General features: G+C 44.9%; 2 protein-coding genes across 5 annotated transcripts in view; both read right to left on the bottom strand.

Moving 5' to 3' along the window:
• DGUOK (deoxyguanosine kinase) overlaps positions 1–10964 on the bottom strand; it is a 38050-nt gene extending 27086 nt beyond the window's left edge. For all 4 annotated transcript variants that reach the window (XM_038746611.1, XM_038746609.1, XM_038746610.1 and 1 more), the window contains exons 1-2: positions 10901–10964; positions 3642–3754 (exon numbers count right to left, since the gene is read on the bottom strand). The gene's annotated coding sequence lies outside the window, so the exon portion shown is untranslated. The remainder of the gene's footprint in view (positions 1–3641; positions 3755–10900) is intronic.
• A 3627-nt stretch (positions 10965–14591) lies between these two features.
• The window catches only part of ACTG2 (actin gamma 2, smooth muscle), a 66763-nt gene continuing 53577 nt past the window's right edge, over positions 14592–27777 (bottom strand). Inside the window, exons 8-9 of the mRNA XM_038746369.1 lie at positions 27036–27217; positions 14592–14807 (exon numbers count right to left, since the gene is read on the bottom strand). Coding sequence (XP_038602297.1) covers positions 14664–14807; positions 27036–27217 — 326 coding nt within the window. The 3' untranslated portion in view covers positions 14592–14663. The remainder of the gene's footprint in view (positions 14808–27035; positions 27218–27777) is intronic.

The raw sequence follows: 27777 nt of genomic DNA on the forward strand, positions 1-27777 counted from the left end.
TCTTTCTCACTCTCTTGCTTTCTCTTTCATTTCTCTCTTTCTGACTCACTCTTTCTCCTCTCTTCTTTCTCTCTTTTCCTTTTCTTTCTAACTTTCTTGCTTTGTCTTTCGTTTCTCTCTTTCTGACTTGCTCTTTCTCCTCTTTTTCTTTTCTTTCTCACTCTCTTGCTTTCTCTTTCGTTTCTCTCTTTCTGACTCGCTCTTTCTCCTCTCTTCTTTCCCTCTTTTTCTTTTCTTTCTCACTCTCTTACTTTCTCTTTCATTTCTCTCTTTCTCACTTTGCTTTCTCCTCCTCTTTCTCTTTCTTTCTCACTCTCTTTTTCCTTCTCTTTTCTCTATTTCTTTCTCTTTCTCTCCTTTCTCTCTTTCTTCCTCTCTTTCTCTTTTCTTTTTCTCTTTCTCTCATTTCCTTTCTCTCTCTCTTCTCACTCTTTTTCTTTCTTTCTCTCTTTTGCAGCTTGGCTCAGTGGAAAGAGCCCGGGCTTTGGAGTCAGAGGTCGTGGGTTCAAACCCCAGCTCCGCCAATTGTGAGCTGTGTGACTTTGGACAAGTCACTTCACTTCTCTGGGCCTCAGTTACCTCATCTGTAAAAGGGGGATTGAGACTGTGAGCCCCACCGTGGGACAACCTGATCACCTTGTAACCTCCCCAGCGCTTCGAACAGTGCTTTGCATGTAGTAAGCGCTTAATAAATGTCATTATTATTATTATTTCTCTCTCTTTTATTCTTCGCTTTCTGCTTTTCTGTCTTTCTTTCTCTCCTTTCTCTTTATTTCTCTCTTTCTTTCTCTCTTCATGGACGGTCTTCATCCCCATTTGACAGACGAGGTAACTGAGGCACAGAGAAGTAAAGTGACTTGCCCAAAGTCACACGGCTGATAAGTGTCAGAGGCGGGATTAGAACCCATGACCACTGGGTACAGTGCTCTGGACCCAGTAGGTGCTCAATAATTACAATTGACTGACTGACATCAAACTGACAGATAACACTATCTCCTCCAGCGCTTAGAACAATGCTTGACACACAGTAAGCAAGTGCTCAATAAATCCAGTTGATTGACTCTGAGTTGAGAGAAGCAGCGTGGTTCAGTGGAAAGAGCATGGGCTTTGGAGTCAGAGGTCATGGGTTCAAATCCCGGCTCCGCCACTTGTCAGTTGTGTGACTTTGGACAAGTCACTTCACTTCTCTGGGCCTCAGTTACCTCTTCTGTAAAACAGGGATGAAGACTGTAGGACAACCTGATCACCTTGTAACCTCCCCAGAACTTAGAACAGTGCTTTGCACATAGTAAGCGCTTAATAAATGCCATCATTATCATTATTATTCTCGATGCCTCAGTTCCCTCATCCGTAAAATGGGGATTAAGACTGCACGTGGGACAACCTGATGACCTCAGCGCTTAAAGCAGTGCTTGGCACATAATAAGCGCTAAACAAATACCATCATTATCATTCTCGGTGCCTCAGTTCCCTCCTCTGTAAAATGGGGATTAAGACTGTGAGCCCACGTGGGACAACCTGATGACCTCAGTGCTTAAAGCAGTGCTTGGCACATAGTAAGCGCTTAACAAACACCATCATTATCATTATTATTCTCGGTGCCTCAGTTCCCTCCTCCATAAAATGGGGATTAAGACTGTGAGCCCACGTGGGACAACCTGATGACCTCGGCGCTTAAAGCAGTGCTTGGCACATAGTAAGCGCTTAACAAATACCATCATTATCATTATTATTCTCGGTGCCTCAGTTCCCTCATCCGTAAAATGGGGATTAAGACTGCACGTGGGACAACCTGATGACCTCAGCGCTTAAAGCAGTGCTTGGCACATAGTAAGCGCTAAACAAATACCATCATTATCATTCTCGGTGCCTCAGTTCCCTCATCCGTAAAATGGGGATTAAGACTGTGAGCCCACGTGGGACAACCTGATGACCTCGGCGCTTAAAGCAGTGCTTGGCACATAGTAAGCGCTTAACAAATACCATCATTATTATTGACAGTGGCCCAACTGACGGACAACATTGCATCTCCCCCGGCATTTAGAGAGGTGTTCGGCACTTGGTAAGCGCTCAATAAATATGATTGATTGATTGATAAATTAATCTGACTGCAGCCAAGTGAATAACCTTGTATCTCCCCCGGCGCTTAGGACAGTACTTGGCACACAGTATGCGCTCAATAAATCCGACCGGCTGACTGCGTCCAAACTGACAGATAACCTTGTATCTCCACCACTGCTTAGAACAGTGCTTGGCACACAGTAAACGTGCTATGACTGACTGAGTATATATGTATATCCTGTATATATGTATATATGTTTGTACATATTTATTACTCTATTTATTCTACTTGTACATATCTATTCTATTTATTTTGTTAGTATGTTTGGTTTTGTTCTCTGTCTCCCCCTTTTAGACTGTGAGCCCACTGTTGGGTAGGGACTGTCTCTAGATGTTGCCAATTTGGACTTCCCAAGCGCTTAGTCCAGTGCTCTGCACATAGTAAGCGCTCAATAAATACAATTGATTGATTGATTGATTGATTGACTGAGGCCAAACTGATCGATAACCTCGTATCTTTCCCAGTGCTTAGGATGGCGTTGGCAGAGAGTAAGCGATATGAGCCCCATGTGGGACAACCTGGTAACTCTGTATCTATCCCAGCGCTTAGAACAGTGCTTGGCTCATAGTAAGCGCTTAATTCATTCATTCATTCATTTAATCGTATTTATTGAGTGCTTACTGTGTGCAGAGCACTGTACTAAGCATTGGGAAGTACAAGTTGGTGACATATAGAGACGGTCCCTACCCAACGACGGGCTCACAGTCTAGAAGGGGGAGGCAGAGAACTGTACTAAGCGCTTGGGAAGTACAAGTTGGCGACATATAGAGACGGTCCCTGCCCAACAACGGGTTCACAGTCTAGAAGGGGGAGACAGACAACAAAACAAAACATGTGGATAGGTGTCAAGTCATCGGCTTAATAAATACCACCATTATTAGGAAGTTAGTAAAAGGGAGAAGCCCCCAGGCAGTTGGATAACACTAATAATAATGATGATGGCACTTATTAAGCGCTTACTATGTGCAAAGCACTGTTCTAAGCGCTGGGGAGGTTACAAGGTGATCAGGTTGTCCCGGTCACAGTCTTCATCCCCGTTTTAGAGAGAAGCAGCGTGGCTCAGTGGAAAGAGCCTGGGCTTCGGAGTCAGAGGTCACGGGTTCAAATCCCGGCTCCGCCAACTGTCAGCTGGGTGACTTTGGGCAAGTCACTTCACTTCTCTGGGCCTCAGTGACCTCATCTGGAAAACGGGGATTAAGACTGTGAGCCCCCCCCGAGGGACAACCTGATCACCTTGTAACTCCCCAGCGCTTAGAACAGTGCTTTAGTAAGCGCTTAATAAATGCCATCATTATTATTCTTCTTTTCCAGATGAGGTCACCGAGGTACCGAGAAGCGAAATGACTTGCCCAAATTGGTGGAGCCGGGACTTGAACCCATGACCTCTGACTCCAAAGCCCGGGCTCTTTCCACCGGGCCACGCTGCTTCTCGGATGGCGGCAGCCCCGAAGCCCCCGCCTCCCAATCAGGGGGGCAACTAGGGCTCCCTCCCCACCCCGCCGCGTCCCCCCAGACCTACCTTTTGGACGCCCCCAGCTTGGACTTTCTGCCAGGTTTCCACGGGCTCCGCCGCCACGTGCCAGTCCGGGAAGGTTTTGGTGAGCAGCTTCACGAAGGTGGATTTCCCCACAGCTGCCGGCCCAGAGGAGGGAATCGGGACACGTCACCGATTAATCAATCAATCAATCAATCAGGCAATCGTAATCTCTGAGCACTTAATTGAGAAGCACTTGAGAATAATAATAATGATGGAATTTGTGAAGCGCTTACTACGTGCAAAGCACTGTTCTAAGCGCTGGGGTAGATACGAGGTGATCAGGTTGTCCCTCGTGGGGCTCGCGGTCTTAATCCCCATTTTCCAGATGAGGGAACTGAGGCCCACAGAAGTGACTTGCCCAAAGTCACCCAGCTGACAAGTGGCGGGGCCGGGATTTGAACCCGCGACCTCTGACTCCCAAGCCCGGGCTCTTTCCACTGAGCCACGCTGCTTCTCTGAGAAGCGCAGTGGAAAGAGCCCGGGCTTTGGAGTCAGAGGTCGCGGGTTCAAATCCCATATCTATTCTATTTATTTTATTTTGTTGGTATGTTTGGTTTTGTTCTCTGTCTCCCCCTTTTAGACTGTGAGCCCACTGTTGGGTAGGGACTGTCTCTACTTGTTGCCAATTTGTACTTCCCAAGCGCTTAGTACAGTGCTCTGCACACAGTAAGCGCTCAATAAATACGATTGATGATGATGATGATGATGATCCCGGCTCTGCCACTTAGCTGTGTGACTTGGGGCAAGTCACTTCACTTCTCTGGGCCTCAGTTCCCTCATCTGGAAAATGGGGATTAAGACTGCGAGCCCCACGAGGGACAACCTGATCACCGTGTATCCCCCCAGCGCTTAGAACAGTGCTTTGCACATAGTAAGCGCTTAACAAACGCCATTATTATTATTATTATTATTTAATTGTGTGCGCCACACTGGACTAAACGCTTGGGAGAGGGTGATGAAACACCCTTAGAGAAGCAGCGTGGCTCAGTAGAAAGAGCCCGGGCTTTGGAGTCAGAGGTCATGGGTTCAAATCCCAGCTCCGCCAATTGTCAGCTGTGTGACTTTGGGCAGGTCACTTCACTTCTCTGGGCCTCAGTTCCCTCATCTGTAAAATGGGGATGAAGACTGTGAGCCCCCCGTGGGCCAACCTGATCACCTTGTAACCTCCCCAGCGCTTAGAACAGTGCACATCGTAAGCGTGAGCCCACTGTTGGGTAGGGACTGTCTCTCTATGTTGCCAATTTGTACTTCCCAAGCGCTTAGTACAGTGCTCTGCACATAGTAAGCGCTCAATAAATACGATTGATGATGATGATGATCATTATTGTTATTATTATTATGAAACAGAGTTGGTGGAAACAGTCCCTGCCCGCAACAGGCTGCCAGTCTAGAGAGGGAGAGAGACAGTAGTAGAAAGAAATGATAGATATGGACACGAGCCAGCGTGGCTCAGTGGAAAGAGCCCGGGCTTGGGAGTCGGAGGTCATGGGTTCTAATTCCGGCTCCACCAGCTGCGTGACTTTGGGCCAGTCACTTCACTTCTCTGGGCCTCAGGTCCCTCATCTGGAAAATGGGGATGAAGACTGGGAGCCCCATGGGGGAAAGACTGATTACCTCAAATAATAATAATAATAATGATGATGGCATTTATTAAGCGCTTACTTTGTGCAAAGCACTGTTCTAAGCGCTGGGGAGGTTACAAGGTGATCAGGTTGGCCCACCGGGGGCTCACAGTCTTCATCCCCATTTTACAGATGAGGGAACTGAGGCACAGAGAAGTTAAGTGACTTGCCCCCAGCGATTAGAACAGTGCTTGGCACATAGCCCGTTGTTGGGTAGGGACCGTCTCTATATGTTGCCGACTTGTACTTCCCAAGCGCTTAGTACAGTGCTTTGCACACAGTAAGCGCTCAATAAATACGATTGAATGAATGAATGGTAAGTGCTTAACAAATATCAAATTATTATAAGTGCTTAGTACAGTGAGCTGCACACAGTAAGTGCTCAATAAATACAATAATAATAATAATAATATTTATTACGCGCTTACTGTGTGCAAAGCACTGTTCTAAGCGCTGGGGAGGTTACACGGTGATCAGTTTGTCCCACGGGGGGCTCACAGTCTTCAACCCCATTTTCCAGATGAGGGAACTGAGGCCCAGAGAAGTGAAGTGACTTGCCCAAAGGCACACAGGTTCGCCACTTGTCTGCTGCGTGACCTTGGGCAAGCCACTTCACTTCTCTGTGACTCAGTTCCCTGGTCTGCAAAATGGGGATTGAGGCTGTGAGCCCCACGTGGGACAGGGACCGTGTCCTACCTGATATGCTTGTATCCACCCCAGCGCTCAGTACAGTGCCTGGCACATAGTAAGCGCTTAACAAACATCATAATTATTATCATTACTATTATTATTAATAACAGTGCTTGACACATGATAAGCGATTAACAAATACCATTATTATTATTATTCATAACAGTGCCTGACACATAGTAAGTGCTTAACGAACACCATAATTATTATTATTATTAACAGGGCTTGACATATAATAAGCGATTAACAAACACCATTAGTATTATTAACAGTGCCTGACACATAGTAAGCGCTTAACATACACCGTAATTATTATTATTATTAATAACGGTGCTTGTCAGAGAAGCAGTGTGGCTCAGTGGAAAGAGCCTGGGCTTCGGAGTCAGAGGTCATGGGTTCAAATCCCAACTCCACCAATTGTCAGCTGGGTGACTTTGGGCAAGTCACTTCACTTCTCTGGCCCTCAGTTCCCTCATCTGTAAAATGGGGATTAAGACTGTGAGCCCCCCGTGGAACAACCCGATCACCTTGTAACCTCCCCAGCGCTTAGAACAATGCTTTGCACATAGTAAGTGCTTAATAAATACCATTATTATTATTATTTACGGTGCCTGACATATAGTAAGCACTTAACAAACACCATAATTAATATTATTATTATTACTAACAGGGCTTGACATATAAGCGCATAACAAATACTATTATCATTATTATTATTATCAGTGCCTGACATATAGTAAGCACTTAATACCGTTATTATTATTATTATTACTATTAACAGGGCTTGACATAAGTGCTTAACAAATAGAGAAGCAGCGTGGCTCAGTGGAAAGAGCCCGGGCTTTGGAGTCAGAGGTCATGGGTTCAAATCCCGGCTCCGCCAATTGTCAGCTGTGTGACTTTGGGCAAGTCATTTCACTTCTCTGTGCCTCAGTTACCTCGTCTGTAAAATGGGGATTAAAAACTGTGAGCCCCCTGTGGGACAACCTGATCACCTTGTAACCTCCCCAGTGCTTAGAAAAGTGCTTTGCACATAGTAGGTGCTTAACAAATGCCATTATTATTATTATTATTATTATTATTATTATCAGTGCCTGACATATAGTAAGCGCGTAACAAGCACTGTAATTATTATTATTATTAACAGGGCTTGACATATAAGCGCTTAACAAATACTATTATCATTATTATTATTATCAGTGCCTGACAGAGTAAGCGCTCAACAAGTACCGTAATTATTACTATTATTAACAGGGCTTGACATATAAACGCTTAACAAATATTATTATCATTATTATTATCAGTGCCTGACAGAGTAAGCGCTTAACAAACACCGTAATTATTATTATTATCAACAGGGCTTGACATATAAACGCTTAACAAATACTATTATCATTATTATTATTATCAGTGCCTGACAGAGTAAGCGCTTAACAAACACTGTAATTATTATTATTATCAACAGGACTTGACATATAAGCACTTAACAAATACTATTATCATTATCATTATTATCGGTGCCTGACATAGAGTAAGCACTTAACAAACACTGTAATTATTATTATTATTAACAGGGCTTGACATATGAGCGCTTAACAAATACTATTATCATTATTATTATTATCAGTGCCTGACAGAGTAAGCGCTTAACAAACACTGTAATTATTATTATTATCAACAGGACTTGACATATAAGCACTTAACAAATACTATTATCATTATCATTATTATCGGTGCCTGACAGAGTAAGCACTTAACAAACACTGTAATTATTATTATTATTAACAGGGCTTGACATATGAGCGCTTAACAAATACTATTATCATTATCATTATTATCGGTGCCTGACATAGAGTAAGCACTTAACAAACACTGTAATTATTATTATTATTAACAGGGCTTGACATATGAGCGCTTAACAAATACTATTATCATTATTATTATCAGTGCCTGACATAGAGTAAGTGCTTAGCAAGCACCGTAATTACTATTATTATTATTATTATTATTATCATTATTATTAACAGGGCTTGACATATAAGCGCTTAACAAATACTATTATCATTATTATTATTATTATCAGTGCCTGACATAGAGTAAGCACTTAACAAACACCATAATTATTACAATTATTAACAGGGCTTGACATATAAGCGCTTAACAAATACTAATATCATTATTATTAGTATCAGTGCCTGACAGAGTAAGCACTTAACAAACACCATAATTATTATAATTATTAACAGGGCTTGACATATAAGCACTTAACAAATACTATTATCATTACTATTATTATCAGTGCCTGACATAGAGTAAGCGCTTAACAAGCACTGTAATTATTATTATTATTAGTAGTAGTAGTAGTAGTATTATTATTATTAACAGGGCTTGACATATAAACGCTTAACAAATACTATCATCATTATTATTATTATCAGTGCCTGACATAGAGTAAGCACTTAACAAGCACCGTAATTATTATTATTATTATTGACAGGGCTTGACACATAAGCGCTTAACAAGAAGCAGCGTGGCTCAGTGGAAAAGAGCCCGGGCTTTGGAGTCAGAGGTCATGGGTTCAAATCCTGGCTCTGCCAATTGTCAGCTGTGTGACTTTGGGCAAGTCACTTCACTTCTCTGGGCCTCAGTTCCCTCATCTATAAAATGGGGATGAAGACTGGGAGCCCCCCATGGGACAACCTGATCACCTTGTAACCTCCCCAGTGCTTAGAACAGTGCTTTGCATAGTAAGCGCTTAATAAATGTCACTATTTTATTACAATTATTATTATTATCAGTGCCTGACATATAGTAAGTGCTTAACACTGTAATTATTATTATTATTATTATTAACAGTGCTTGACACATAAGCACTTAACAAATACTATTATTATTATTATTATTATCAGTGCCTGACATAGAGTAAGCGCTTAGCAAGCACCGTAATTATCATTATTATCAACAGGGCTTGACATATAAGCGCTTAACAAGCACCATAATTATTATTAATATTATTAACAGGGCTTGACATATAAGCGCTTAACGAATACTATTATTATTATTATCAGTGCCTGACATAGAGTAAGCGCTTAACACTGTAATCATTATAATTATATTATTATTATTATTATTATTAACAGGGCTTGACATATAAGCACTTAACGAATACTATTATTATTATTATCAGTGCCTGACATAAAGTAAGCGCTTAGCACTGTAATTATTATCATAATTATTATATTATTATTATTATTAACCGGGCTTGACATATAACCGCTTAACGAATACTATTATTATTATTATCAGTGCCTGACAGAGTAAGCGCTTAACACCGTAATTATTATCATAATTATTATATTATTATTATTAACAGGGCTTGACATATAAGCGCTTAACGAATACTATTATTATTATCAGTGCCTGACATAGAGTAAGCACTTAACGCCGTAATTATTATCATAATTATTATATTATTATTATTAACAGGGCTTGACATATAAGCGCTTAACGAATACTATTATCATTATTATCACTGCCTGACATAGAGTAAGTGCTTAACACCGTAATTATTATCATGATTATTATATTATTATTATTAACAGGGCTTGACATATAAGCACTTAACGAATACTATTATTATTATCAGTGCCTGACAGAGTAAGCGCTTAACACCATAATTATTATAATAATAATTATGTTATTATTATTATTAACAGGGCTTGACATATAAGCACTTAACGAATACTATTATTATTATTATCAGTGCCTGACATATAGTAAGTGCTTAACACCATAATTATAATAATAATAATTATATTATTATTATTATTATTAACAGGGCTTGACATATAAGCGCTTAACGAATACTATTATTATTATTATCAGTACCTGACATAGAGTAAGCGCTTAACACCGTAATTATTATCATAATTATTATATTATTATTATTAACAGGGCTTGACATATAAGCGCTTAATGAATACTATTATTATTATTATCAGTGCCTGACATAGAGTAAGCGCTTAACAAACACCGTAATTATTATCATAATAATTATTATTATTATGTTATTATTATTATTAACAGGGCTTAACATATAAGTGCTTAACGAATACTATTATCATTATTATCAGTGCCTAACATAGAGTAAGCGCTTAACACCGTAATTATTATCATAATTATATTATTCTTATGATTATTAACAGGGATTGACATATAGGCGTAATTATTATCATAATTATTATATTATTATTAACAGGGCTTGACATATAAGCGCTTAACGAATACTATTATTATTATTATCAGTGCCTGACATAGAGTAAGCGCTTAGCACCGTAATCATTATAATAATCATAATAATCAATAGTAATTAATTGTGATATATGATATAATGTTAATAACTATAATAATAATTATATAATATTGACATTAATGATATCAATATAATAATTATATACAATTATAATTATAGTAATAATAATATATTATATTATAATAATTATTAACATGATATCATGTAATCATTATACTAATTATTATATTATTATGATCATTAACATTATACCATCTAATCATTATAATGATTATTATATTATTATAATTATTAACATTGTATCCTATACGTTACAATTGATTACTATTAATCATTATTATTTTATTAACCTAAAAGCGCTTAACAAACACTATGATCGTGATTATTGTTATCAGCGCCTGACACATAGTAAGCGCTTAACCAACACAGTAATTATTATTGTTGATTATTTGATGAATCATAGGATTGATGATTAATACATCATGATGATACTAGAATGATTAATAATAATAATAATCAGAGTAACAGTGAAAATGAACGGGGCTCGTCGGACGTGAGGCCGGTGCTGTGGGGGCGCGCTCCCGCGCCCGCGCGCGCCCCCGTGCCCGGCGCATTACCGATGTTCCCTTCGATGGCCAGCCTGCGCGGCCCGGGGCGCGTGCCCGCGGGCGCGGGAGCGCGCGCCGCCCCCGCCAGGGCCCGCGCGGGTGCCCGCGGCGGCGCCCTCAGCCCCGGCGCCAGCCGCCTCAGCGCCATCTTGCGCCTGCGCGCGCCGCAGCCCCGCCCCGCGCATGCGCCCTGCCGCCTCAGCACGGCCCGGCCCCCCGCCGGCCGTGCGCGCCACCGCAGCTCCCTCCCGCTCCCGGCCTCGACGCGTCTGCGCGTGCGCGGCCTGGGTTCGACTGCGCGTGCGCAACACCTCCGGGGAGGGAGGGGGGGGCCTCAGCGTGTGCTGGTGCGGAGGGCGCGTGCGCATTCCAACGCCCGGCCGCGTTGCCTCCTGGATCAGACTGCGCACGCGCACACCGCCCGCCTCGGCTTCATTCATTCATTCATTCATCCATCCATCCATTCATTCTTTCATTCATTCATTCATTCATTCATTCCTCTCCCCCTCCTTCCCCTCTCCATCCCCCCCCGCCTTGCCTCCTTCCCTTCCCCACAGCACCTGTATATATGGATATATGTTTGTACATATTTATTACTCTATTTATTTATTTATTTTACTTGTACATATCTATTCTATTTATTTTATTTTGTTAGTATGTTTGGTTTTGTTTTCTGTCTCCCCCTTTTAGACTGTGAGCCCACTGTTGGGTAGGGACTGTCTCTAGATGTTGCCAACTTGGGCTTCCCAAGCACTTAGTACGGTACTCTGCACACAGTAAGTGCTCAATAAATACAATTGATTGATTGATTGATTCATTCATTCATTCCACAAGGCCTTCCCAGACTGAGCCCCCTCCCTACTCTCCACCTCTTCCCCCTCCCCATCCCCCCGCTGCCTTACCTCCTTCCCTTCCCCACAGCACCTGTATATATGGATATATGTTTGTACGTATTTATTACTCTATTTATTTTACTTGTACATATCTATTCTATTTATTTTATTTTGTTAGTATGTTTGGTTTTGTTCTCTGTCTCCCCCTTTTAGACTGTGAGCCCACTGTTGGGTAGGGACTGTCTCTATATGTTGCCAATTTGTACTTCCCAAGCGCTTAGTCCAGTGCTCTGCACATAGTAAGCGCTCAATAAATACGATTGATGATGATGATATCTATTCTATTTATTTTATTTTGTTAGTATGTTTGGTTTTGTTCTCTGTCTCCCCCTTTTACACTGTGAGCCCACTGTTGGGTAGGGACTGTCTCTATATGTAGCCAACTTGTACCTCCCAAGCGCTTAGTACAGTGCTCTGCATACAGTAAGCGCTCAATAAATACAATTGAATGATTGATTGATTGATTCATTCATTCCACAAGGCCTTCCCAAACTGAGCCCCCTCCCTCCTCTCCACCTCTTCCCCCTCTCCATCGCCCCCCACCTTACCTCCTTCCCTTCCCCACAGCACCTGTATATATGGATATATGTTTGTACGGATTTCTTACTCTATTTATTTATTTTACTTGTACATGTCTATTCTATTTATTTTATTTTGTTAATGTGTTTTGTTTTGTTCTCTTGTCTCCCCCTTCTAGCCTGTGAGCCCACTGTTGGGTAGGGACCGTCTCTATGTGCTGCCAACTTGTACTTCCCAAGCGCTTAGTCCAGTGCTCTGCACACAGTAAGCGCTCAATAAATACGATTGATTGATTCATTCATTCATTCAATCAATCAATCGTATTTACTCATTCATTCATTCAATCGTATTGATTGAGCGCTTACTGTGTGCAGAGCACTGTGCTAAGCGCTTGGGAAGTCCAAGTTGGCAACATCTAGAGACGGTCCCTACCCAACAGCGGGCTCACAGTCTAGAAGGGGGACTTAATAATAATAATAATAATAGTATTTGTTAAGCGCTTCCTATGGGCCAACTTGGATTTGCCAAGCGCTTAGTCCAGTGCTCTGCCCACAGTAAGCGCTCAATAAATACAATTGAATGAATGAATGAATAAATACGATTGATCGAATGAATGATCGAATGAATGAATGATTGACTGTTCTAAGTGCTGGCGGGGCGGGGGTGGGGGGGATACAAGGTGATCAGGTTGTCCCACATGGGGCTCACAGTCTTCATCCCCATTTGACAGATGAGGGAACTGAGGCCCAGAGAACTGAAGTGACTTGCCCAAAGCCACACACCCGACAAATTCATTCATTCATTCGTATTCATTGAGTGCTTACTGTGTGCAGAGCACTGGACTAAGCGCTTGGGAAGTCCAAGTTGGCAACATATAGAGACGGTCCCTACCCAACAGCCGGCTCACAGTCTAGAAGGGATTAGAACCCATGACCTCTGACTCCAAAGCCTGTGATCTTTCCACTGAGCCACGCTTCTTCTCTAAATAATAATGGTATTTGTTAAGCGCTTACTATGTGGCAAGCATTGTTCTAAGCACTGGGGGGATACAAGGTGATCAGGTTGTCCCACGTGGGGCTCCCAGTCTTCATCCCCATTTCACAGATGAGGGAACTGAGGCACAGAGGAGTGAAGTGGTTTGCCCAAAGTCACACAACTGGTGTTGCTCCATTTATTTTACTTGTACATATCCGTCAACTCCACGATCCCAGATACAGCTTATAAAAAACTCCCGCTGAGTGCTCAGGGTTCTCGGCCTTCCCTAAGGAGCGGAGTCCGCTGTGTGTGTTACACCCAAAGGATCTAAATCCACTGTGGGAGGGAAATTGGATGGGATAATAAAAGCTTGCTTGAGAAAGCGATCCCCTGATTCTTTACTCCCCCATGCGATTCCGGTGTTTTGGCCCGGAATCAATAGAACGGGATTAGAACCCATGACCTGTGGACATGACCTGTGTTCACCTCCTCCAGGAGGCCTTCCCAGACTGAGCTCCTTCCTTCCTCTTCCCCTCGTCCCTTCTCCATCCCATCTTACCTCCTTCCCTTCCCCACAGCACCTGTATAGATGTATATGTTTGTACATATTTATTACTCTATTTATTTATTTTACTTGTACATATCTATTCTATTTATTTTATTTTGTTAGCATGTTTGGTTTTGTCTCCCCCTTTTAGACTGTGAGCCCACTGTTGGGTAGGGACTGTCTCTATATGTTGCCAATCTGTACTTCCCAGGCGCTTAGTACAGTGCTCTGCACACAGTGAGCGCTCAATAAATACGATTGATGATGATGATGATGATAATGCTGGGTAGGGACCGTCTCTAGATGTTGCCAAGTTGGACTTCCCAAGCGCTTAGTCCAGTGCTGTGCACACAGTAAGCGCTCAAAACGATTGAATGAATGCTTTGTACATAGTAAGCGCTTAACAAATACCATTATTGTTAAGAAATACGATCTGTTCTCTGTCTCCCCCTTCTAGACTGTGAGCCCGCTGTTGGGTAGGGATGCTTTGTACATAGTAATCAATCAATCAATCAATCAATGGTATTTATTGAGCGCTTACTATGTGCAGAGCACTGTACTAAGCGCTTGGGAAGTACAAATTGGCATCACATAGAGACAGTCCCTACCCAACAGTGGGCTCACAGTCTAAAAGGGGGAGACATAGTAAGCGCTTAACAGATACCATTATTATCATTATCATTAATAAGTACGATTGAATGAATGAATCCACCCCCCCATCCCTCCACCATCCTTCCCCCCCAGAGACCCAGACAGAGAGCAGGCTTGCAAAATTTTAATATTTCCGGGCGGGGGAGGAGAGGGGAGGATGAGGGGAGGGTTCAGGGCCCGCCGGTCCTCAGAAGCATTTCCGGTGGACGATGGAGGGCCCCGCCTCGTCGTACTCGGGCTTGCTGATCCACATCTGCTGGAAGGTGGACAGCGACGCCAGGATGGAGCCGCCGATCCACACGGAGTACTTCCGCTCCGGGGGCGCGATGATCTGCGCGTGCGCCAAGGACACCGCCGGGAGAGAACGTTCGGGAGGCCCGCCAATCACAAGGCACGCCCGGCCCCGCCCGACCAATCACAAAGCACGCCCGCCTCCCGCAAGCCCCGCCCACGACCGATAGGCCACGCCCACCGACAATAAGCCGCGCCCCCCTCTCCTGGACCACGCCCGTCAGTCCTGGACCACGCCCGTTCATTCATTCATTCATTCAATCGTATTTATTGAGCGCTTACTGTGTGCAGAGCACTGGACTAAGCGCTTGGGAAGTCCAAGTTGGCAACATATACCCAACAGCGGGCTCACAGTCTAGAAAGGGGAGAAGGGGGAGACAGACAACTAAACCAAACATATTAACATACATAGTTATTACTCTATTTATTTATTTATTTATTTATTTTACCTGTACATTTCTATCCTACTTATTTTATTTTGTTGGTATGTTTGGTTCTGTTCTCTGTCTCCCCCTTTTAGACTGTGAGCCCACTGTTGGGTAGGGACTGTCTCTATGTGATGCCAATTTGTACTTCCCAAGCGCTTAGTGCAGTGCTCTGCACATAGTAAGCGCTCAATAAATACGATTGATTGATTGATTGATTAACAAAATAAAATAGAATGAATATGTACAAATAAAATGAGTAGAGTAATAAATACGCACAAACATACATACATATATACGGGTGCTTACTGTGTGTGGAGCACTGTACTAAGCGCCTTGGGAAGTACAAGTCGGCAACATATTCATTCATTCAATTGTATTTCTTCATCATCATCATCAATCGTATTTATTGAGCGCTTACTGTGTGCAGAGCACTGTACTAAGCGCTTGGGCAGTACAAATTGGCAACATATAGAGACAGCCCCTACCCAACAGTGGGCTCACAGTCTAAAAGGGGGAGACAGAGAACAAAACCAAACACACTAACAAAATAAAATAAATAGAATAGATATGTACAAGTAAAATAAATAAATAAATAAATAGAGTAATAAATATGTACAAACATATATCCATATATGCAGGTGCTGTGGGGAAGGGAAGGAGGTAAGATGGGGGGATGGAGAGGGGGACGAGGGGGAGACGAAGGAAGGGGCTCACTGTGGGAAGGCCTCCTGGAGGAGGTGAGTAGGGCCTTGAAGGGAGGAAGAGAGCTTGAGCGCCTACTGTGTGCGGAGCACTGTACTAAGCGCCTGGGAAGTACAAGTCGGCAACATATTCAATCATTCAATCGTATTTCTTGAGCGCTTACTGTGTGCGGAGCACTGTACTAAGCGCCTCGGAAGTACAAGTCGGCATCATATTCATTCATTCATTCAATCGTATTTAGTGAGCGCTTACTGTGTGCGGAATACTGTACTAAGCGCCTGGGAAGTACAAGTCGGCAACATATTCATTCATTCATTCATTCAATCGTATTTCTTGAGCGCTTACTGTGTGCAGAGCACTGTACTATTACTCTATTATTACTCTATTTATTGCTCTATTTATTACTCTATTTATTTATCATTACTCTATTTATTTATTATCACTCTATTTATTACTCTATTTTACTTGTACATATTCCATTTATTTTATTTTGTTAATATGTTTTGTTTTGTTCTCTGTCTCCCCCTGCTAGACTGTGAGCCCACTGTTGGGTAGGGACCGTCTCTAGATGTTGCCAACCTGTACTTCCCAAGCGCTTAGTACAGTGCTCTGCACACAGTAAGCGCTCAATAAATACTATTGAATGAATGAATGAATGAATAAGCGCTTGGGAAGTACAAGTCGGCAACATATAGAGACGGTCATTCATTCATTCAACCGTATTTATTGAGCGCTTACTGTGTGCAGAGCACTGGACTAAGCGCTTGGGAAGTCCAAGTTGGAAACATATAGAGACGGTCCCTACCCAACAGCGGGCTCACAGTCTAGAAGGGGGAGACAGACAACAAAACAAAACATATTAACAAAATAAAATAAATAGAATAAATATATACAAATAAAATAAATAAATAGAGTAATAAATACGTACATACATATATCCATATATACAGGTGCTATGGGGAGGGGAAGGAGGTAAGGCGGGGGGCAATGGGAAGGGAGAGGAAGGAGGTCGCTCAGTCTGGGAAGGTCTCCTGGAGGAGGTGAGCTCTCAGTAGCACTTACTGTGTGCAGAGCACTGTACTAAGCGCTTGGGAAGTACAAGTTGGCAACATGTAGAGATGATCCCTACCCGGGCTCACAGTCTAGAAGGGGGAGACAGACAACAAAACATATTAGCAAAACACAATAAATAGAATAAATATGTACAAGTAAAATAAATAGAGTAATAAATATGTACAAACATATATACATATATACAGGTGCTGCGGGGAGGGGAAGGAGGTAAGGCGAGGGGGATGGGGAGGGGGCCCTTCCCCTTCCCACAGCACCTGCGTATTCATTCAATCGTATTTATTATTCTATTTATTTTATTAATGATGTGTATACAGATTTATTACTCTGTTTCACTTGTACATATTTACTAACCTATTTATTTTATTGTGTTAATATGTGTTGTTTTGTTGTCTGTCTCCCCCTTCTAGACTGTGAGCCTGCTGTTGGGTAGTGATAGTCTCTAGATGTTACCAACTTGTACTTCCCAAGCGCTTAGTACAGTGTTCTGCACACAGTAAGTGCTCAATAAATACGATGAATGAATGAATGAATTTATTGAGCGCTTACTGTGTGCAGAGCACTGTAGTAAGCGCTTGGGAAGTATACTGTACAGCTGTACAGCACTTGGGAGCACTGTAACAAGTACTTGGGAAGTACAAGCTCGAGAAGTGGCGTGGCTCAGTGGAAAAAGCCCGGGCTTGGGTGTCAGCGGTCATGGGTTCGAATTCCGCTCTGACAATTGTCAGCTGTGTGACTTTAGGCAAGTCACTTCACTTCTCTGGGCCTCAGTTACCGCAGCTGTAAAATGGGGACTAAGACTGGGGAACAGGGACTGTGTCCAACCTGATTTGCTTGTATCCACCCCAGGGCTTAGTACAGTGCCTGGCACCGTATATATGTTTGTATGCATTTATTACTCCATTTATTTATTTTACTTATACATATCTATTCTATTTATTTTATTTTGTTAATATGTTTTGCTTTGTTGCCTGTCTCTCCCTTCTAGACTGTGAGCCCGCTGTTGGGTAGGGACTGTCTCTAGATGTTGCCAACTTGTACTTCCCAGGCGCTTAGTACAGTGCCCTGCATTCACTCATTCATTCATTCAATCTTATTTATTGAGCGCTTACGGTGTGCAGAGCACTGTACTAAGCGCTTGGGAAGTCCAAGTTGGCAACATATAGAGACGGTCCCTACCCAACAGTGGGCTCACAGTAAGTGCTCAACAAATACAATTGAATGAATGGCACAATGCAAGCGCTTAACAAATACCATAGTCGTCATTATCCTCTGAGCTGAGCGGTTGCACCCTGGCGGTCCGGCCTCAGTTCCCTCATCTGTCAAATGGGGATGAAGACCGTGAGCCCCCCATGGGACAACCTGATCACCTTGTAACCTCCCCAGCACTTAGAACAGTGATTTGCACATAGTAAGCGCTTAATAAATGCCATCGTGATTACTATTATGATTAATACTCCATTTATTTTACTTGTACATATCTATTCTATTTATTTTACTTTGTTAATATGTTTTGTTTTGTTGTCTGTCTCCCCCTTCTAGACTGTGAGCCCACTGTTGGGTAGGGACCGTCTCTAGATGTTGCCAACTTGGATTTCCCAAGCGCTTAGTCTGCACACAGTAAGCGCTCAATAAATACGATTGAATGAATGAATGAATGATTATGATTATTCTCCCTGGGGCGGACTGCGCATGCGCGCCGTACCTCAGCGCTTGTCGGGCCGTAGTGCGCATGCCCCCCTCAGCGCCATCCCGGCGCCGGTCCAGAGCACGCGTGCGCGCGGACGCTCTGCCTCCGCCCTGCCTGGGCACGACTGCGCCTGCGCGCCGCCACACCCACTGGTCCCACGCCACGCCCACCGTCTCCAGACCACGCCCACGAACCGACCCATTTCAGACAACATAGCCCCGCCCACTAGTCCGTCCAATCACAGTGCAGCCCCGCTCTTTAGCCACGCCCACCAGTTATTTGGCCACGCCCCCATCTCTATGGTTCCCAGCCCCGCCCTCTCAGCCAATAGTAATGATAATGTTGGTAATTGTTAAGCGCTCACTACTAGGGAAGCAGCGTGCGTCAGTGGAAAGAGCCTGGCCTTTGGAGTCAGAGGTCATGGGTTCAAATCCTGGCTCTGCCAATTGCCAACTGTGTCAATCAATCAGTGGTATTTATTGAGTGCTTACTGTGTGCAGAGCACTGTACTAAGCGCTTGGGAAGTACAAGTGTCACTTTGGGCAAGTCACTTCACTTCTCTGTGCCTCAGTTCCCTCATCTGTAAAATGGGGATTGACTGTGAGCCCCACGTGGGACAACCTGATCACCTTGTATCCCCCCCAGCACTTAGAACAAGGCTTTGCACATAGTAAGCACTTAACAAGTACCATTATTATTATTACTACTAATAATAGTAATACCATTATCACTATTATTATTACTACCACTACTAATAGTACCATTAATAATAATAATAATAATATATTAATGAATAATTATTTATAATAATAATTATTATTGTTAATAATGATAGCATTTATTAAGCACTTACTATGTGCAAAGCACTGTTCTAAGCGCTGGGGAGGTTACAAGGTGATCAAGTTGTCCCACGGGGGGCTCACAGTCTTAATCCCCATTTTACAGATGAGTTAATTGAGGCCCAGAGAAGTTAAGTGACTTGCCCAAAGTCACACAGCTGGCTATTGGCAGAGCCGGGATTTGAACCCATGACCTCTGACTCCAAAGCCCGGGCTCTTTCCACTGAGCCACGCTGCTTCTCTACTACTACTACTAGTAGTATTACTACTATTACTACTAATAATAATAGTACCATTATTTTCATTATTATTACCACTAATAATAATAGTAATAATAGTGGCATTTGTTAAGAGCTTACTATGTGCAAAGCAGTGTTCTAAGCACTGGGGGGGATACGAGGTGATCAGGTTGTCCCACGTGGGGCTCACAGTCATTCATTCATTCAATCGTATTTATTGAGCGCTTACTGTGTGCAGAGCACTGGACCAAGCGCTTGGGAACTACAAGTTGGCAACATATGGAGACGGTCCCTACCCAACAGCGGGCTCACAGTCTTCATCCCTATTTTACAGATGAGGTCACTGAAGCTCAGAGAAGTTAATAATAATAATAATAATAATAATAATAATGGTCTTTATTAAGCACTTACTATGTTCAAAGCACTGTTCTAAGCGCTGGGGAGGTTACAAGGTGATTAGGTTGTCCTACGGGGGCTCACAGTCTTAATCCCCATTTTACAGATGAGGTCACTGAAGCTCAGAGAAGTTAAGTGACTTACCCAAGGTCACACAGCTGAGAAGTGGCGGACAGGATTGGAACCCACGACCTCTGACTCCCAAACCTTGGCTCTTGCCACCGAGCCACGGTGTTTCAATCCAGCCCTGCTCACCCAGCAGCCCCGCCCCATCCTACGGCAACGCTCTCCGACCCTCTCATCCCAAATAAATCCCTCTCTTGACCCTACCTCTCCTTCTAGTTATCGCCCTATCTCCCTCCGACCCTTCCTTTCCAAACTCCATGAACGAGTCGTCTACACGCGCTGCCTCGAATTCCTCAACACCAACTCTCTCCTCGACCCCCTCCAGTCTGGCTTCCGTCCCCTACATTCCACGGAAACTGCCCTCTCAAAGGTCACCAATGACCTCCTGCTTGCCAAATCCAACGGCTCATACTCTGTCCTCATCCTCCTCGACCTCTCAGCTGCCTTCGACACTGTGGACCACCTCCTTCTCCTCAACACGCTATCCGACCTTGGCTTCACAGACTCTGTCCTCTCCTGGTTCTCCTCTTATCTCTCCGGCCGTTCATTCTCAGTCTCTTTTGCGGGCTCCTCCGCCCCCTCCCATCCCCTTACTGTAGGGGTTCCTCAAGGGTCAGTTCTGGGTCCCCTTCTGTTCTCGATCTACACGCACTCCCTTGGTGACCTCATTCGCTCCCACGGCTTCAACTATCATCTCTACGCTGATGACACCCAAATCTCCATCTCTGCCCCTGCTCTCTCTCCCTCCCTTCAGGTTCACATCTCCTCCTGCCTTCAGGACATCTCCATCTGGATGTCTGCCCACCACCTAAAACTCAACATGTCGAAGACTGAACTGCTTGTCTTCCCTCCCAAACCCTGCCCTCTCCCTGACTTTCCCACCTCTGTTGACGGCACTACCATCCTTCCCGTCTCACAGGCCTGCAACCTTGGTGTCATCCTCGACTCCGCCTCCGCTCTCTCGTTCACCCCTCACATCCAAGCCGTCACCGAAACCTGCCGGTCTCAGCTCTGCAACATTGCCGAGATCCCCCCTTTCCTCTCCATTCACACCGCTACCCTTCTCGTTCAAGCTCTCATCCTATCCCATCTGGACTACTGCATCAGCCTTCTCTCTGACCTCCCATCCTCCTGTCTCTCCCCACTTCAATCCATACTTCATGCCGCTGCCCGGATTATCTTTGTCCAGAAACACTCTGGGCATGTCACTCCCCTCCTCAAAAATCTCCAGTGGCTACCAATCAATCTGTGCATCAGGCAGAAACTCCTCACCCTTGGCTTCCAGGCTGTCCATCCATCCATCCCCTCGCTCCCCCCCCCCACCTCACCTCCCTTCTCTCCTTCTCCAGCCCAGCCCGCACCCTCCACTCCTCTGCCGCTAATCTCCTCACGGGGCCTCGTTCTTGCCTGTCCCGCCATCGACCCCCAGCCCACGTCATCCCCCGGGCCTGGAATGCCCCCAATCCCTCTGCCCATCCGCCAAGCTAGCTCTCTTCCTCCCTTCAAGGCCCTACTGAGAGCTCACCTCCTCCAGGAGGCCTTCCCAGACTGAGCCCCTTCCTTCCTCTCCCCCTCGTCCCCCTCTCCACCCCCCCATCTTACCTCCTTCCCTTCCCCACAGCACCTGTATATATGTATATATGTTTGTACATATTTGTTACTCTATTTATTTTACCTGTACATATCTATTCTATTTATTTTATTTTGTTAGTATGTTTGGTTTTGTTCTCTGTCTCCCCCTTTTAGACTGTGAGCCCACTGTTGGGTAAGGACTGTCTCTATATGTTGCCAACTTGTACTTCCCAAGCACTTAGTACAGTGCTCTGCACACAGTAAGCGCTCAATAAATACGATTGATGATGATGATGATGATGATGACCTCATTCGCTCCCACGGCTTCAACTATCATCTCTACACTGATGAACCCCAAATCTACATTTCTGCCCCTGCTCTCTCTCCCTCCCTTCAGGCTCGCGTCTCCTCCTGCCTTCAAGACATCTCCATCTGGATGTCTGCCCGCCATCTAAAGCTTAACACGTCCAAGACTGAACTCCTTGTCTTCCCTCCCAAACCCTGCCCTCTCCCTGACTTTCCCATCACTGTAGACGGCACTACCATCCTTCCCGTCTCACGAGCCCGCAACCTTGGTGTCATCCTCGACTCCGCTCTCTCGTTCACCCCTCACATCCGATCCGTCACCAAAACCTGCCGGGCTCACCTCCATAACATCGCCAAGATCCACCCTTTCTTCTCCAACCAAACCACTACCTTGCCACCAGCTATTTCCTCCACACCCACAAACACACACACAAACACCCATCGGAGGGCCAGCTGACCTTCCCCAATCTTCACAATAATAATGATTATTATTATTATTATGGTACTTAATAATAATGATAATAATGGTATTTGTTAAGCGCTTACTACGTGCCAAGCACTGTTCTAATAATAATAATGGCATTTATTAAGCACTTACTATGTGCAAAGCACTGTTCTAAGCACTGGGGGGGTACAAGGTGATTAGGTTGTCCCACAGGGGGCTCACAGTCAATCCCCATTTTACAGATGAGGGAACTGAGGCACAGAGAAGTGAAGTGACTTGCCCCAAATCACCCAGCTGACAATTGGCGGAGCCGGGATTTGAACCCATGACCACTGACTCCAAAGCCCGGGCTCTTCCCACTGAGCCACGCTGCTTCTGTGCTATGCACTGTTCTAAACCCTGGGGTAGATACAACTGAATCAGGTTGAACCCAATCGCTTAGCCGGACCCAAGCGCTTAGTCCAGTGCTCTGCACACAGTAAGCGCTCAATCAATACGACTGAATGAATGACCCAATATGGGTCTCACTCTTCATCCCTCTTTCACAGATGAAGTAATTGAGGCCCAGAGAGGTGAAGTGACTTGCCCAGGGTCACACAGCAGACATGGGGCGGAGGCAGGATTAGAACCCAGGTCCTTCGGACTTCCCATCCTCCTGGCACCCCCACGATGCTGCGACCCTGACCAGCGGCACAACTTCGCAATCGACACCCTCGGTGAGGGGGAAGGGGGAGCAAAACCAGGGGCCTTTCCAGAAAAATCATAAGGTGGTTATCCAAGCGCTTAGTCCAGTGCTCTGCAGAGAGTGAGCGCTCAGTAAATCCCATTGATCTATTGAGCTTTGGATAAGGCAAACATGAAATCTATTAATAATAATAATGGCATTTATTAAGCACTTACTATGAGCAAAGCACTGTTCTAAGCGCTGGGGAAGTTACAAGGTGATCAGGTTGGCCCACGGGGGGCTCACGGTCTTAATCCCCATTTTACAGATGAGGGAACTGAGGCCCAGAGAAGTGAAGTGACCTGCCCAAAGTCACACAGCCGACAGTTGGCGGAGCCGGGATTTGAACCCATGACCTCTGACTCCAAAGCCCGGGCTCTTTCCACTGAGCCACGCTGCTTCTCGTGCTTCTATTCCGCGGGTTGTGGAAACCAAGTCCTTTGCTCTTTGGATTTCTGAGAGCGGAGTAGCCTAGTCAAGCAGCGGTATTTTTTTTTAAGCGCTTACTATGTGTAGTAGGCCCTACTGAGAGCTCACCTCCTCCAGGAGGCCTTCCCAGACTGAGCCCCTTCCTTCCTCTTCCCCTCGTCCCCCTCTCCATCCCCCCATCTTACCTCCTTCCCTTCCCCACTGCACCTGTATATATGGATATATGTTTGTACATATTTGTTACTCTATTTATTTATTCATTTATTTTACTTGTACCTATCTATTCTATTTATTTTATTTTGTTAGTATGTTTGGTTTTGTTCTCTGTCTCCCCCTTCTAGACTGTGAGCCCACTGTTGGGTAGGGACTGTCTCTATATGTTGCCAACTTGTACTTCCCAAGCGCTTAGTCCAGTGCTCTGCACACAGTAAGCACTCAATAAATACGATTGATTGATTGATTGATCTCTGTGCCTCCGTTTCTCCATCTGTAAAATGGGAATAACAGTACCCGCCCGTCCCATTCTCCCAGAGACGACGTGAAGATGAAATGAGATCCCTTTCGGCCAGTGCTTTGGGGAAAGACCTACAGGAGCAGCCTGGCCAAGCGGAAAGAGTGGGAAGAGTGGGAAGCAGGGTGGCTCAGTGGAAAGAGCACGGGCTTGGGAGTCAGAGGTCATGGGTTCGAATCCTGGCTCCGCCACTTATCGGCTGTGTGACCTTGGGCAAGTCACTTCACTTCTCTGTGCCTCAGTTCCCTCATCTGTAAAATGGGGATTAAGATTGTGAGCCCCCCGTGGGACAACCTGATCACCTTGTATCCCCCCCAGCGCTTAGAACAGTGCTTTGCACATAGTAAGAGCTTAATAAATGTCATCATCATTATTACTAAAGAGCGTGGGCTTGGGAGTCGGAGGATCCGGGTTCTGATCCCGGTTGTACCACTTGCCTGCTGTGGGACCTTGGGCAAGTCAGCGTGGCTCAGTGGGAAGAGCCCGGGCTTTGGAGTCAGAGGTCATGGGTTCAAATCCCCGCTCTGCCAATTGTCAGCTGTGTGACTCTGGGCAAGTCACTTCACTTCCCTAGGCCTCAGTTCCCTCATCTGTAAAATGGGGATTAAGACTGCGAGCCTCCCGGGGGACAACCTGATCACCTTGTAACCTCCCCAGCGCTTAGAACAGTGCTTTGCACATAGTAAACGCTTAATAAATGCCATCATTATTATTATTATAAGTCATTTCACTTCCTCAGTTTTGTGAAACGGAGATTCAACTCAAACTGTGAACGCCTCGTGGGACGGGGTCTGTGACCGACCCGATCAATCTGTATCTACCTCAGCGCTTAGAACGGTGTTTGACACACAGAAAGCGCTTAACAAATAATAGAAATACTAATTATGGTATTTGTTAAGCGCTTACTGTATGTCAGGGACAGAAGAAGCATGGCTCAGTGGAAAGAGCACGGGCTTTGGAGTCAGAGGTCGTGGGTTCAAATCCTGGCTCCGCCACTTGTCAAGTCACTTCACTTTTCTGTGCCTCAGTTCCCTCATCTGTAAAATGGGGATTGACTCCCCGTGGGACAACCTGATCACCTTGTAACCTCCCCAGCGCTTAGAACAGTGCTTTGCACATAGTAAGTGCTTAATAAATGCCATTATTATTATTATTATTACTAAGCGCTGAGGTACATACAAGCAAATCGGGTTGGACACAGTGCCTGTCCCACATGGGGCTCACAGTCTCAATCCCCATTTTAAAGAAGAGGTAATTGAGGCGCAGAGAAGTGAAGTGACTAGCCCAAGGTCACACAGCGGACAAGCGGCAGAGCCGGGTTGAGAACCCATCTTCGAGACTGTGAGCCCACTGTTGGGTAGGGACCGTCTCTATATGTTGCCAACTTGTACTTCCCAAGCGCTTAGTACAGTGCTCTGCACACAGTAAGCGCTAAATAAATATGACTGAATGAATGACCTTTTGACTCCCAAGCCTCTGCTCTAATAATAATAATGATGGTATTTGTTAAGCACTTACTATGTGCAAAGCACTGGGGAGGATACAAGGTGATCAAGTTGTCCCACGGGGGGCTCACAGTCTTAATCCCCATTTTACAGATGAGGGAACTGAGGCTCAGAGAAGTTAAGTGACCTGCCAAAGCTGGCAAGGGGTGGAGCTGGGATTTGAACCCATGACCTCTGCCTTCCCAAGCCCGGGCTCTTTCCACTGAGCCACGCTGCTGCTCTATCCACTCTACCCCGCTGCTTCTAAACACCCTAATAATAATCATATAAGAACAATCCTCCACACGGCAGTGTTTTCCACATTCTCCCTGAATGAAATTACTGTCAATAAACCTGACCAAGAAAGAAAGGTTCACTGAAGTAGTTTTCAGTCATAATTTGAAATAAAATTAAACCCAGCTTTGAACTTCTCTTTGAAACTATTGAAGTTAAAGCAGCTTGTTTATCATGACCAGTAATATTTACGGAACATAGCACTGTTCTGCAGGCTTGAGAGACTGCAGTTAATATTGCGTATTAACTGTATGCAATATTAACTGTATTAACTGTATATATGTATATATGTTTGTACATATTTATTACTCTATTTATTTATTTATTTATTTATTTTACTTGTACATATCTATTCTATTTATTTTATTTTGTTAGTATGTTTGGTTTTGTTCTCTGTCTCCCCCTTTTAGACTGTGAGCCCACTGTTGGGTAGGGACTGTCTCTATATGTTGCCAATTTGTACTTCCCAAGCACTTAGTACAGTGCTCTGCACATAGTAAGTGCTCAATAAATACGATTGATGATGATGATGATGAACAGTAATGCTGCTCTATCCACTCTACCCTGCTGCTTCTAAATACCCTAATAATAATCATATCATCATCATCATCATCAATCGTATTTCTTGAGCGCTTACTATGTGCAGAGCACTGTACTAAGCGCTTGGGAAGTACAAATTGGCAACATATAGAGACAGTCCCTACCCAACAGTGGGCTCACAGTCTAAAAGAACAGCAAGCACTCAGTACCTTCTCGACCGTGAGCCCGCCGTCGGGCAGGGACCGTCTCTAGATGTTGCCGACTCGGACTTCCCAAGCGCTCAGTCCAGTGCTCTGCCCACATTAAGCGCTCAATAAACGAATGAACGAAATACGACTGAACGGATTCACCGGAGGGATGGCCGCCACGGGCCCCATCTGCGAGGCGAGAGGCGCAGGCCGCGCTCAGGCTGGAGGCGTCCTGTCCACTTCCCTCCCTCCCTGGTGGTCCGCGGGGGGCCGCGGGGTCTGACCTTGATCTTCATGGTGCTGGGGGCCAGGGCGGTGATCTCCTTCTGCATGCGGTCGGCGATGCCCGGGTACATGGTGGTGCCGCCCGAGAGGACGTTGTTGGCGTACAGATCCTTGCGGATGTCGATGTCGCACTTCATGATGGAATTGTAGGTGGTCTCGTGGATCCCCGCCGACTCCATGCCTGCCGGGGAGCACGTCCCAAGTCACGCCTCCCCCGGCCCTCCCCAGGCTCCCCCCTAGGCGCCCTGCCCTCGGCCCTTTTTTTAATACCTACATATAATCATAATGATGGCATTTGTTAAGCGCTTACTATGTGTGAAGCGCTGTTCTAAGCGCTGCGGGGATACGAGGTGATCAGGTTGTCCCACGTGGGGCTCACAGTCTTCACCCCCATTTTCCAGATGAGGGAACTGAGGGCCAGTGAAGTGGCTTGCCCAAGGTCACACAGCAGACCGGTGGCGGAGCTGGGATTCAAACCCTTGACCTTTGACTCCCAAGCCCGTGCTCTTTCCACTGAGCCATGCTGCTTCTCTAAATTATATAAATTATATTATATAATTTAATAGGTAATAATAATAATAATGATGATGGCATTTGTTAAGCGCTTACTATGTGCAAAGCACCGTTCTAAGCGCTGGGGGGATACAAGGTGATTGGGTTGTCCCGCGTGGGGCTCCCAGTCTTCATCCCCATTTTACAGGTGAGGTCACTGAGGCCCAGAGAAGTTAAGTGACTTGCCCA

This window comes from Tachyglossus aculeatus, chromosome 5, assembly GCF_015852505.1.
Source record: "Tachyglossus aculeatus isolate mTacAcu1 chromosome 5, mTacAcu1.pri, whole genome shotgun sequence".
Classification (NCBI taxonomy): Eukaryota; Metazoa; Chordata; class Mammalia; order Monotremata; family Tachyglossidae; genus Tachyglossus; species Tachyglossus aculeatus.